This window comes from Vulpes lagopus, chromosome 6, assembly GCF_018345385.1.
Source record: "Vulpes lagopus strain Blue_001 chromosome 6, ASM1834538v1, whole genome shotgun sequence".
In the NCBI taxonomy this organism is placed as follows: domain Eukaryota; kingdom Metazoa; phylum Chordata; class Mammalia; order Carnivora; family Canidae; genus Vulpes; species Vulpes lagopus.
The window spans coordinates 23022753-23037131 of record NC_054829.1 but is presented as its reverse complement, the minus strand read 5'-3'; the positions used below and the strand labels follow the sequence as shown (position 1 = coordinate 23037131).

The window sequence follows — 14379 nt, the reverse complement described above, 5'->3', positions numbered from 1 at the left end:
TTCTAAAACTCTGACAGTTGTTAACTCTTACATTTAGGTCTTTGGTCCATTTTGAGTTAATTCCTTGTATATGATATGAGGTAGAGATACAAATCAGGTCTTTTGCATGTGGATATCCAGTTATTCCCATACTATTTGTTGAAAAGGTCATTCTTTACCCCCTTAAATTGTCTTGGCACTCACACTCTTGTAGAAAAATTAACTGACCATAAATGTAAGGGTTTATTTCTGGACTCTCAATTACATTCCATTGACCTATATGTTTATCTTTATGGCAGTACCACACTATCTTGATTACCACGGTTTTATAGTGAATTCTGAAATCAGGAAGGGTGAGTCCTCCAACTTATTTCCTCTCTTTCAAGATTGTGTCTGTTCAGGATCTCTTGTATTTCCATATAAATTTTAGGATCACTTTGTCAATGTTTCCAAAAAAGTCACCTGGGATTTTGATAACGGTTGCAATGAATTTAGAGTATTTCTATTTTAACAATATTAAGTCTTTTTCTTTTATTATTAAGCTCTATGTCCAAAATGGGGCTTGAACTCATGACCCCAAGATCAAGAGTCCCATGCTCTACCGACTGAGCCAGCCAGGCACCTGAATATTAAGTCTTTCAATTCCTGAATGTTGGCTGTCTTTGCATTTACTTAGATCTTCTTTAATTTCTTTCAAAATGTTTTGTAGGTTCCAGTATGCAAGACTTGTACTATTTGTTAATTTTTTTCCTAAACATTTTATTCTTTTTGATGCTATAGTGTGCCAAAGTTTTAAACAATCAAATTTATCAACCTTTACTTTATAATTTGTCATTCTATACTTTAAGGTCATAAATATTTTTTCCTCTATGCTAGAGTTTTGTATTTCTTTTTAATTTCACATTTGAGGGCAGCCCCGGTGGCACAGCGGTTTAGCACCGCCTGCAGCCCAGGGCATGATCCTGGAGACCCTGGATCGAGTCCTATGTCAGGCTCTCTGCATGGTGCCTGCTTCTCTCTCTGCCTGTGTCTCTGCCTCTCTCTCTGTGTGTCTCCATGAATAAATAAAGTCTTTAAGAAAAAAAATTCACATCTGAATATCTAACAACCTGGAATTGATTTTTGCAGATTGGTGTGTTTGGTTTTTCTTTTTAAGATTTTATTATTTGACAGCGAGAGAGCACAAGCAGGGTGAGCAGCAGATGGAGAGGAAGAAGCAGACTCCTCACTGAGCAGGGAGCCCAATGCAGGGCTCGATCCAGGACCCTGGGATCATGACCTAAGCCAAAGGCAGCCGCTTAACAGATTGAGCCACCCAGGTGCCCCAAGGTTTTTCGCTTTTTCTTCTTTTTCCACATAGAAAGCCACCTGTCTATTCCCCACTGATATGAAATGCCAACACCATTATCTATCAAACTCCATATTCTTAGTGTGCTCTTTCTAGATTTTCTACTCCATCAAAATCATACTGTCAATATTACTATAGCGTTATGCTAAGTCTTATTATCTAGTATCTATTATTAATTAGGTAGAGGATTCCTTCTACCTAATTTCCCCTCAAAACTGCCTTGGCGCTTCCTGATCCTTTGCTTTTTCACATGAATTTTAGAATCAATTTGTCATGCAAAAAAAGAATGAGAAAGAGACAGAAGAAAAAACATTTAGAGGGTAGGATTGTGCACTGGAACTGCTCTGACTTAAAGATCAATTTGAGGAAAGTGACTTGTGCCACACTGTTGCCAATGCATTTTGGGAAACTGAGATGACTGTTACATTATATTTTGAGATAGTGGTTTAATTCATTTAAAGATGAGGTTTGGATCACTTAAATTGTGGTCAATTGTGGTCTGATTTAGAAATCAGAAATCTTTAAACAATATCTCTAAAACTTCCTTTAAATTCATTTTAAAATGATATTCTGATCAGAATCCTGTATATATATATATACACACATACACATTTTGAGTCACAATCTCATTTCTAGTAATTTATCCTTATGAAAAAAATCAAAGGTGTGAGATGTATAAAGTATTCATATATTGAAAATAGTGGGGAAAGTCTACACATTATGCACAGGGATTGGTTAAATAAATTATACTATATATTCACATTATGGAATTTATGTACCCCTTAAAAGAATGATGTTTGTCTTACTGACTGGTGATGGAATATATTAATGATGTTAAGCAAAAAAGCAGACAATATCAAGCAATTTTTTTGCAATTTTTAATGTAAAATTGTATCCCCATCTATTACACACATATATAGACATATATTTATATATATTTGTGTGTGTGTGTATTTGTCTGGTAGACTATACATCAAAATGTTACAGTGGATATCTCTGGGTTGTGGAATTTCAGGAGATATTTTCTTTATACTTTAATGTATTGGTTTAGTATTTTGCATGTATAGTGTTTTTCCAACTCCAGTATTTTCAGATAAAACTGCATGTAAAGTATGTTGGCTTTACAAGAGAAACACTACAAGGGTGCCTGGGTGGTTCAATCAGTTAAACATCTGACTTCAGCTCAGGTCATGATCTCAGGGTCCTGGGATCCAATCCGGCAGGCACCCCACTTGGTGGATAATGTGCTTGATTCTCTCCCTCTACCTCTCCCCTAATTTGTACTCTCTCTCAAATACATAAAATATTTTTTTAAAGGGAGAAACACTATATATGTCCTTTTTAAATTTTATTGAAAAATCTGCAGATGTTCAAGAAATACTTGTTAAAACTGAAAACATGGGATCCCTGGGTGGTGCAGCGGTTTGGCGCCTGCCTTTGGCCCAGGGCGCGATCCTGGAGACCCGGGATCGAGTCCCACATCGGGCTCCCGGTGCATGGAGCCTGCTTCTCCCTCTGCCTGTGTCTCTGCCTCTATCTCTCTGTGACTATCATAAATAAATAAAAAATTTAAAAAAAAAACTGAAAACATGTAAAACTTTCCAGATATGTAAACTCTAATGTGGAGTATAATAGAGATACTATTCTCCTTAAGGACAAACTCTCCCCACTGAAATTCTAAATCCCCATGAGAGGGTTGCTGGGTTCACTATAGCACTGGTGCCTACACCTGTGTCAGTCAGCCAGGATCCAGGAATAGAGTCCTACTGCACATATGTGACCACCAGGAGCCTACCCACCCCATGTATCAGAGATTATCCACAGAGAAGGGAAATTGATGCAAATCAGGTTGCTTCTCAGTTGGTGTCCACTACAGAAGCAGTGTGGAGGGCATGGTGTTGCAGGCCCAGAACACGTCAGAGGTGGAAGAGAGCGCAGATAAAGGAGAAGCATGTGTGGCAGAGCTGCTCTCATACTCAGATCTCTTGACTATTACATCTGTCTGTTATGCCATGATGCTTATCTGGAGATCGGGAAGTGCTGCAGAGGAGATGTGGGTGGCAAGGGAGAACGGTAACTCTGGGGCAGAATCTTACTGCCTGAGTGCACGGGAGGCCACTGAACTGAAAATGTGCCAGTGTGTATATGCTTGGGCATCTCCAGTTTTGAGTTTTCAATTAGGAAAATAGTAATTAGGAAAATATGTTTGCTTTACAACTAGCTTTGGAAGCACTTTTCAGTCCATCCCATATGAGATGCTTATTGACCAAACTGGAGAATTTATCCTGATTGCAAAAGGGGGGAGGACTCCCTATTTTTCAAAAGTTGCCTGTGGGAACAAAGAGGACACTTCTGGAAATAACACGTTCAGAGTGTGGCATAACTTGTGGCATATTTATTATTTTTTAAAAGATTTTTATTTATGTATTCATTCATGAGAGACAGAGAGAGAGGCAGAGACATAGGCAGAAGGAGAAGCAGGCTCCCTGAAGGACTGCTCGATCCCAGGACCCCGGGATCATGCCCTGGGTTGAAGGCAGACGCTTAACCACTGAGTCACCCAGGAGTTCTGGGCATATTTAAATTCCTCAAATGTTACCAGTGATTTCTGAACTGCCAAATCCAGTGGCTTAATAGAGTAAGATAAACCAGGCTCCGCCAACTAACGATAATATTTGCCTCACAAGGCCCTTGTGAAGATCAAATAGGTGAAGAAGCTGGGTGAGGTGCTGGTCACAGTAAAGGGTATCAACTATAATTACATCTTTGGTTTCCCACCACCAATATGTTGCCTACCCCTCCTAACAGAAAAAGTCTCCCTTCCTTTTCTTGGGCTTTCTCATACCACTTCCTAACACTTCTGTTCTGTCACAACCAACCTTCCTCAGCATTGTGTAGGTCTTCCAGTAACATTATGATTTCCTAATATTACATCCTCCGTGCCTCTTCTCCCTTAATGCCATTTTCTATCTACTTCACCAACTTGCATGGCTCCAACTATCACCCATCCATTCCTTCAGCTAAGATTTCCGGAGTTCCTGTTACATACTAGGTAACGCAAATATAGTAGTCCCCGCCTCCCCACCCACATTTTCAGTTACCCACAATCTGAAAGCAGATGATCCTCCTCCTGACATATCATCAGAAGCTCAAAAGTAGGCTTAATGCTATGTCAAAATGCCTACATTATTCCCTCACTTCATCTCATCATGTAGCCACATTATCATCTCACATTATCACAAGAAGAATAAGTACAGTAGGATAAGGTATTTTGAGAGACTGCATTCAAAAGATTTTCATTATAATTTTCTATCTTATTATTAATTATTGTTGTTACTCTTTCTGTGCCTAGTTTATAAATTAACCTTTATCATGGGTATATATGTACAGGAAAGCCATCACATTTGAGGTTAGTACTTTATCTACACAATAATTTCCAAACGTTTCCAGATAACAAAAATTGTTGAATATTCTCCCCAACCTCAGTATCTGTTATTTGGAGTAAGGCTGACTCATACCCAAGTCTCAGTACAACTGCATATTTCATACTCTTAGAAATTATCAGAAAGCAGCAGACTGGTAAAACAGACCACATTAAAAAATTAACCTCAAAAAAAAAAAATTTTAACCTCCAACAACGGGGATTATCCCAACCCTTTAGGGTCCTGTGGTACACATGTATTATTTCTATAATCAGAAGCAAAAAATTTTAAAACAAATGGAAAAATAGCAACCTTAACCTTTAAAATGGGTCTTAAAGGTAGCCTTAAAGACAATAAAAGTTAAAATAGATATTCTGAGACTAAATATGTGAAGAGCAAGGACTTACTTGCTTAATCAGTCACAAACTACAAATTATATTATGGAAGCCTTCTTAGAAGCTATTCAGAAGGCAACTGACTTTTGAGGCCACAAACCATGTATTTAATCAAGTAAGGCACACCCACTCAGAATGCAAACAGTCTCTACCCATCCCTCTCAATTGCCTATTCTGCCAATAAACACTACTTCTTTCAAAAATTGAATCTAATTGAATCTCAACCAATTAACTATCTTGCCCAGAGCACTACGATGTTTCTAGAGCACCTAGGCCAACCCTAAAAAGTGGGTAAGTGTGCTTTCCCTGAATATCCAAGTTTTAAAATACTATCTTAAGAACACAGAGGTTTGTATATTAAATATTGATCTTGTTTCCCAAAAATTTTTATTAAAAAGAATTCCTGAGTACCTCAAATGACTCTGGAATCTTTCAGATCCAGCCAATAAGATCTGTTTTTCTTGAAACAAAAAGCACTCAAAACAAAAATCTAGTCCCACAGCTGTAGTTACAACATTATTTTTGCAAAGCATTGAAGTCTTCAGATGTCTCATCAGGCCTGCGAAACCTGAACAGGTAATCCAGGCCATTCTAGATACTCCTCCCAGTCTTGTCTCATAACTAACTTCTTTTCAGTTACTGTTTCCTTTAAGTGGAAACAAAAGCTAGTAGCTATTTAGTAGACCACCCTTCATTAGTTACTCATTTGCCTTCTTAGAAGTAGCAGGACCATCTCTTTGTTCCTTCTACTTCGCCTTAAAGAACAGGACTTGTGCTCCAAGTCTTCCTTAAACTCTTATTCTGGCAGCTAAAAGGCTATCATCATCCTAATATCTCATTAAAACTCCTTTTAAAGGAAGAAAAGTGAAGCTCAAAACGGTCTCAAAGGCAATTTCTTTCCTTCAATACTTGTTAACTAATTAATGAAGATAAAATGCATGTCTAAATCTCAAAGGTTCTATAAAGAAATGGAAGATTTAAAGAGTGCTGTGATCAAGTTGCTCTAAAAGTAAAAACAAACAGTATTATATTTCTAGTGCAACCAAAATATGGCATTTATTTAATCAAACGTTAAACCCACAGTAAAAAAAACTCTTGTAATTAAAATCATTGACTGCTGCAACATGAGGCTGAAAAAATTTCCTGCAAATCCTCTAGGTCTTTAAAAATAGGATAGAATCATCTATCAAGATTAGTTTTAATAAAGTCCTACAAAGAGATAAAGGGACTGAATTACATAAACCTCTAAAGGTTTCTTCCAGCTCTAATTCTGCCAAAGTTTCCAATTCTAACTCTTTCAAAGTTTCCCTAGTGCTAACTGCCACCCTTTACTTCCTATAAAGGCTGACCCTCCTCTCCTGTGAATGACAAAAAGAGGAAAAAGTACTGTTTTATTGCTCCTCTTCCCTGTGAAAACTCTGTATCTGCTGTCATCATTAAAAACCAGTAATGTCTGGGGCGCCTGGGGGGCTCAGTTAAGCATCTGCTTTCGGCTTGGGTTGTGATCCTGGGGTCCTGGTATCAAGCCCCAATTCGGGCTTCCCGCTCAGTGAGTCTGCTTCGTCCTCTCCCCATTCCCTGCCTGTGTTCTCTCTCCCTCAAATAAATAAAATCTAAAAAAAAAAAAAAAAAAAACACCTCAAACACCAACCAAAAAACCTCAAAAGCAACAAAAAAAAACTCCAGTAATGTCTACATATAGCTGCCATAAAGAACAAAACCCAAGTCTTGTGATGTTTCTCCTATGCTCTCTCAGAGATACCACACTCAGCACTTCTGACACCTGATTGGGGGGGTGGGGGGGAAGGGCAGTTTCCACTCCACCAAGCACTTCTGTGACACCAGCTGGTGTCAATTTAACTCAGTTCTGACACTCCCTACCTGGAGATAGTGTCAGATCCCTGAGGTGACGCGCCTGGTCCCTCAAGACTGCTCCCTGCTTCCCCCACCCCAGATGCCTGTTCCAAGTCCAGGTTGTCCCGTGCTTCTAACCCATAAGCTATAAATCAGGTTCCAAAGGAAAAAAAAAAAAATCAGATTCCCACCACTTCCTCCTCTGGTTGATAATTTGCAGGAATGGCTCACAGGACTCAGGACAACTGTTTATTTACTGTTACCTAGTTTACTATAAAAAGATATGATAAAGGATACAGATGAAAGATGGAAGAGATGCATAGGGGGCAAGGTGTGTGGGAAGGGGCATGATACTCTCCTAGCATCTCCACATGTTCAGCAACCCAGAAGCTCTCTGAACCTGGTACTTTAGGGATTTTTATAGAGGCTTCACCAAGTCAGCATGAGCAATCATTAACTTCATTTCCACCCCTCTCTGGAGAATGATGGGTGTGGGGCTGACAATTCCAAGCTTCTAATCATGGCTTGGTCTTTCTGGTGAGCAGCCCCCCTCCAGGAGATCATCCAGTGTCACCTCATTAGAACAAAAAACTCTGCTATCACTGGGGAAAATTCCAAGTGATTTAGGAACCCGGTGTCAGGAATAAGGGTCAAAGACTAAATATTAGAACAAATTATGCTCCTACTATTCCTATCACTTAGGAAATTACACAGATTTCAGGCGCTCTGTGCCAGGAACTGGAAGCAGAAACATATATGCATTTTTTCCCCTATTATCTCACAGCTACTATGCAAAAAAAAAAAAAAAAAAAAAGCAAAAAACAAAATAGAAAATAACAAGTGTTGGTGGGAATGTGGGGACTCTGGAAGCCTTGTGCAATGTTGATGGGAATGTTTTTTTTTTTTTTTAATTTTTATTTATTTATGTATTATAGTCACAGAGAGAGAGAGGCAGAGACACAGGCAGAGGGAGAAGCAGGCTCCATGCACTGGGAGCCCGATGTGGGATTCGATCCCGGGTCTCCAGGATCGCGCCCCGGGCCAAAGGCAGGCGCTAAACCGCTGCGCCACCCAGGGATCCCATGTTGATGGGAATGTAAAACGGTTTAGCTGCTGTGGAAAACAAGATGGCATTTCCTCAAAAAATTAAAAATAGAATTATCATATGATCCAGCAATTCCACTTCTGGGTATATATCCAAAAAAACTGAAAGCAGGTCTTGAGGAGATATCTGTACACCCATGCTCGCAGCAGCATTACCTAAACCCTGAAAGCAATCCAACTGTCCACTGACAAATAGCTAAGCAAAATGTGGTATGTACATACAATGGAATATTATTCAGCCTTAAAAAGGAAGGAAATTCTGATACACACTGATACATGGATGAATGAGGACATTTATGCTACATGAAATAAGCCAGACACAAAAAGAAAAATACTGTATGATTCCATTTATATGAGGTACTTAGAGCAGTCAAATTCATAAAGAAAGAAAGTAGAATGGTGATTGCCAAGCACTGGGAGGAGAGAATGGGGAGTTAGTGTTTAATGGGTACAGAGTTTTTTAGTTTTACAAGACGAAAAAAGTTGTGGCAGTGGATGGTGGTGATGGTTCCACAACATGATGAATGTATTTAATGTCACTGAATTGCACGCTTACAAACGGTTAAGATACTAAATTTTACATTACATGTATTTTATCACAATAAGAAAAAAGTAGAGGATAAACGAGAAAATAAAAACAAACAGCAACGTTTGTTTTATATGCCCTTTCTACTACAGGATCTATGTACTCAAACTCTAAACCCAAATCCAACAAAGGGAAAGCATATACATTCATTCCTTCAAACACAGAAACTCTTGAGAGTGTAAAGGAATCCCAGGAATTTCTTTTTTTTTTTTTTTTTTAATTTTCATTTATTTATGATAGTCACACAGAGAGAGAGAGAGAGAGAGAGGCAGAGACACAGGCAGAGGGAGAAGCAGGCTCCATGCACCAGGAGCCCGACGTGGGACTCGATCCCGGATCTCCAGGATCGCGCCCTGGGCCAAAGGCAGGTGCCAAACCGCTGCGCCACCCAGGGATCCCGAATCCCAGGAATTTCTAACTTCTCTCCTGTTCATTCAAAGACAAGAATGCTGGGATACGTAAGGAAATGAATGTGTATCTCGGGTTTAAAAACTCTGAATTTATACTTTCATAATTAAAAGATGACACACACTTGCACACTTAACATCTTACATGTATTTTTATGGCATAATTGGCAACATTTCCCCCAGAAAGTGGGGGAAAATAAATAGGGGGTTGGTGCACTAACATACCACTTTAATTAAAACAAAAACAACTTATAATATTTTAAAGATATTCTTGCTCTCATGAAGTTACCAAAAACCTCTCCTTTGCTTAAGGAAAAAAAAAAAAAAACCCTAATAGACAATATTCCTCATATTCATGTACAAAGCTATATCCCTAAAGTCTTTGATTTAAAAAGACTAGTGACAAAGAGTTTTCTTTCAGGTGTTTCCACTAAACCAGTCTTCCAGATGCCACCATAGTGTCTTGAGTGGAATTTTTCACTAAAATACACTAGAAAAAGTCAGCCAGAATTTAGAGTCATACAGATTTTTAAATTTCACTTGTGCAACCTGATATGTCTTCATCTTATTATCAGTCCACAATCTCTGAAGAAATATCATGCCTACAAATGCTAGATTGTTAGAGATTATGGGAGGAATTCACTATTAAATCATACTATAACTCCTACGTTAAGTGAAAAGCGCACCAAAACACAAAACACCTCTGAAGTGTGAGCACCTTTCTCTTGACTTCCTTTTCCCTCTTAAAAATCATAATCCACTCATTCATCTGCAACGTATTTTCTGACTCCCACCTGCTAAGTTTCCCTGTTACATTCTCTACCACAGCAATTTTTGTTGCTAAAAAAAAAAAAAAAAAGCCTTACACTGTCAATAATGAGAGTGTTCTTATCACTTCCTCCCTCACTCAATCATTCCTTTAAAAATGAAAATAGGGATGCCTGGGTGGCTCAGTGGTTGAGCATCTGCCTTTGGCTCAGGGCGTGATCCCAGGGTCTTGGGATCGAGTCCCACGTCGGGCTTCATGCATGGAGCCTGCTTCTCCCTCTGCCTGTGTCTCCGCCTCTCTCTCTTTCATGAATAAATAAAATCTTTTTTAAAAAATGAAAATAAATCTTTGGAATCTGTGCATTACAGTGCTTCCAACTTCAGGGGGAGGTCAAGTCTCTTTTATGTGTTTTCCCTCCAACTGTCATAGTCTTACTATGTCAACATGACCTGGAGGAGTTCTTTATTTTCTGTTCCACAGCAAACAGTAACAGGCCCATCTATCCCATCTACTTGACTGGGGGGGGGGGGGGGGGGGGGGGGGGGGGGGGGGGGTGCGGGGAGGAGGCTGCTAGATATTTACATTAAAGCCAAATTAAATCACAATAGTCACACTACTGCTCTTGGGAAAAGAGAACTTTGGGGCAAGAAAATGTTTGCCTTAATATCTAAATGGGGGCAGCCCAGGTGCCGCCTTCAGCCCAGGGCCTGGTCCTGGAGACCCAGGATCGAGTCCCATGTCGGGCTCCCTGCATGGAGCCTGCTTCTCCCTCTGCCTGTGTCTCTACCTCTCTGTCTCTATCTCTCATGAATAAATAAATAAATAAAATTTTTTAAAAATATCTAAATGGGGGCAGCCCAGGTGCCGCCTTCAGCCCAGGGCCTGGTCCTGGAGAACCAGGATCGAGTCCCACTGTCGGGCTCCCTGCATGGAGCCTGCTTCTCCCTCTGCCTGTGTCTCTACCTCTCTGTCTCTATCTCTCATGAATAAATAAATAAATAAAATTTTTTAAAAATATCTAAATGGGATTTATAAGTATTAAAGTCAACTGAAATCTCATAACACTCTTCCAACAACACTGATCTTTTTTTTTTTTTTTTTAATTTTTTTAAGCGGCTCATTTTTAAAAGACCCATTTCAGGAGAATCTGTCAATCCAGAGAATTGGAAGGCTGTCACTGATTACAGTCTTCAATTCAAAACTCCCCCCCCCCCCAAAAAATTTTTTTTCCCCCAGAACTCTGGACTTGGCTGCTGATTCAGCCTTGGTTCACCGGAATGGAGACTCATCCCAAGCCCCCACCTGGGTTCAACAAGCCCCTGGTGTGGCAGCCCTCCTGCCCACGGGGACCACCGACCACGGGGACCACCGGCCCGACCTAGAGCCCGGGGCCGCGGAGCGCGTAAGGCTCGAGGGGCACCGGCCGGGGGGTCACGGCCCGACCTGTGCTCCCACGCCTCACCTGCAGGACGGGTGGGCATCCTGGAGAAGGAGACTGGGACCACCTCCTAACTTTCTCTGCCTCCTGGTTTTCCGCGGAGTTTCAGGGCTCTGCAAGGAAGCCAGCCCCTCGAGGACGCGAGGAGGGCGCCTCGAGAGGAAGAACCAAGCCCTCCAGGGGCCCTCCCGGGGGCCCGCGGGGCCAGCCCGTACCTCTGCCAGCGCAGGAGCAGCAAGGCACTGGGGCTCGGAGCAGAGGAAACGAGGGAGACCGCGGGCGCGGAGACACGCGGGAGCCCCTCCGCCGCCCTCCAGCCCTCGCTCGGGCCAGGCCGGGTCCGCGCCAGGACGCCGCCGCCCGCACACCTGAGCCCGGCCCGCGCCCGCGCCCGCCCCCGCGACCTCGCCCCGCCGGGCCGCCCCCCGCCAGGTCCGCACGGGCGCGGCTCGCGGGCCCCGGCCCCCCACGTCCGGCTCAGCCCGGCCGCCCGCTCCCACCATACCTGGCCGGCGGCGGCGGCGGCGGCGGCGGCGGCGGCGGCGCTGCTCCTCACATACCCGTTCCGCACCTCCCCGTTCGCCACACAGCCGTTCGCCCGCAGCGGGCGACGACAGCAGCAGCCTCCGGGCCCCGGCCGCATCGTCCCGGCAGCACCAGGCGCAAGGCAGGCTCTGTAGGCGGCGGCCCAGGCGGCGGCGGCTCCAGCCCGCTCCGCACCCCACCCACCTCCCGAAACCGGAAATGGCTGCACGCCGCCGCCAATTACCCGCCCGGCCGTCACGGGGGGCGGGGCCGGGCCCGCGGGGGCGGTCGCTCGCTCCGGGCCCCGCAGCCTCGGGGAACGGGGCGGGGCCGGGCAGGACTGCTGGCCAATCCGCGGGGGGAGGGGGCGGGCCCATGCTGCTGTCTGGCCAATCACGGGCGACGGCAAGGCGGCTCGCCGGTGTCGAGGAGGGGGCGGGGCTGGCGGCCTCTCGGTCCACGCAGAGGAGGCGGGGCCCAGGGAGAACGGGGCCAATCAGACTGTGAGGAAAGGAAGGGGGCTGAGCCCGAGCGTCCCGAGCGGGTCCCGGGCTCTCCCGGGCTCTCCCGGACAGGTGGCGCCCTCTCTGCCCTTGCCTGCGGGGAAGTTCTGGGGTACGAATCCCCGGCGGAGACAAAGCTCCTTTATTTGATTAGCTAATTCCTCTGTGGGTGTCTGTAGAATAGCATTTTTATCATTCTGTCACTGTTCTTCAGCATGCACCTTACAGTAACACGTTTCTTAGTAAGTCCGATGTCTCTTTGCCCTTCACATCTGCCCCTAATCGGGGTTTTCTGTACGACTTCCTTTAAAGAGTACTTCCGTAAGAGTCAGGAAACCTGAATATTTAGCTACTTTTGGAGCCAAAGTCTTTTTTTTTTTTCTTTAAGATTTTATTTATTTATTCATGAGAAACACACAGAGAGAGGGAGGGACATAGGCAGAGGGAGAAGCAGGCTCCATGCAGGGAGCCTGATGCAGGACTCGACCCCAGGACCCCAGGGTCACGACCTGAACCAAAGGCAGAAGATGCTCAACCACTGAGCCACCCAGGTGCCCATAAATTCTTTAAAATAGAATTAACACTTCCTGTTTCATAGGCTCATTGCAAGAAATATGTTAATAAAACATTGTGCACCTGTCATACTGCCTGGGCCATTGTAGGAGCATAATAAATATCATTTTTTGCACCCCTTGAGTTCTCTCTTCCCACAGGGGTTAGTAAGGAAATGGATCTACATCATAACAAGAGACTTTTGGGTTACCCATAAAGAATTTGGTATCATAGTAAAGAATACTGACTCTGGAAGTGGTCTGGGTTTGAATCCTGACTGTGTGACTTACTAGCTGCATGACTGCTATGTATTTTCATCTGTCCAGTGGAAGTGATAATAGTTGTCCTGAGGATTTCAATTAATACATGTAGTATGTTTTGTATAAGACCTTGACATTACTAAAAAAAAATCATTAAGTGTTGGTTATTTTTTTAATTAATTAATTTATTTATGGGGGGGCAGAGAAGGGGGAGAGAGAATCCTCAAGCTGACTCCCTGCTGAGTCCCAACGTGGGGCTCAATCTCAGGCCCTTGAGATCATGACCTGAGCCTAAATCAAAAGTCAGATGCTTAAGAGTGAGCCACCCAGGCACCTCAAATGTTGGTTATTTTTTAATTGCTGAATAGGCCTATGAGAGCCCCTGCATTCTTCCCCCTACCCCATCTTTAGGAAAGAGATTGACAAGCTATCAGTTTTGCATGGCTTAGGAGCTAAACAATTTAACAGCAAGTGGACAGAGCAGATATCTTTTTTGAATCAACAAACACTATGATTCCCAAAGAGCAGAACATAGTTTGGATAGAAGTATGAGGCTAAAAGAAAAACACGTGGCTTACATCTCATGGAGCTTATATTCTAGTGAGAGAAAAGATGCACATGTATAATGCAAACAGCAATAAAAGACCTACAGGAGGCTGAAGTTCTGATGAGGAAGGCTGGACCACAGTGACAAATCTAGACTTTCCATGTAGAAAGTCTTCAGGGCAGGAATCTGATTGGAAGCAGGGCTAAGGGATTTAATTGAAGGTTAGACAGAAAGTCAAATGAATTTGGAAAAGACCTGGGAAGAAGATGTAAGATGAGCTTAATATTGAAGGATGAGTAGTATTTGGAGAACTGGGAATGAGAAGTAAGGGGAGGGTATTCCCAGAAGGCAGAACCTTCAGAAGCTCAGGTGCAGAGTCTAGAACAAGCACGGCCTTAAACTAGAGCCTAAGAGTGAGGACCGTGGCTAGATTAGAGGAATTCTGTTAGCCAGTCCCTCTCTCCAGAGGGTAGAACACAGGTCCTTGTCTTGTTCTGCCACTTACTCACCATGTGTTGTCTTGAATGAATCATGCAAACATCAGCCTTGGTTTCCTCGCCCATCTTACAAAATTAATACCTGTACTACTGACCTTGCAGGGCTTTTGTGAGCGTCAATGATATAACACACAAAGGATCTGATAACCTTGCACACCATTGCTAAATCACAAAAGTGATGCCATGGAAGGCG

The 14379-nt window shown here is 43.1% G+C and overlaps 1 protein-coding gene across 2 annotated transcripts in view; it reads right to left on the bottom strand.

Moving 5' to 3' along the window:
- SPTLC2 (serine palmitoyltransferase long chain base subunit 2) overlaps positions 1 to 12022 on the bottom strand; it is a 110549-nt gene extending 98527 nt beyond the window's left edge. For both annotated transcript variants that reach the window (XM_041758800.1, XM_041758801.1), the window contains exon 1: positions 11808 to 12022. In XM_041758800.1, coding sequence (XP_041614734.1) covers positions 11808 to 11945 — 138 coding nt within the window. In that variant the 5' untranslated portion in view covers positions 11946 to 12022. The remainder of the gene's footprint in view (positions 1 to 11807) is intronic.
- Positions 12023 to 14379: the final 2357 nt, after the last annotated feature.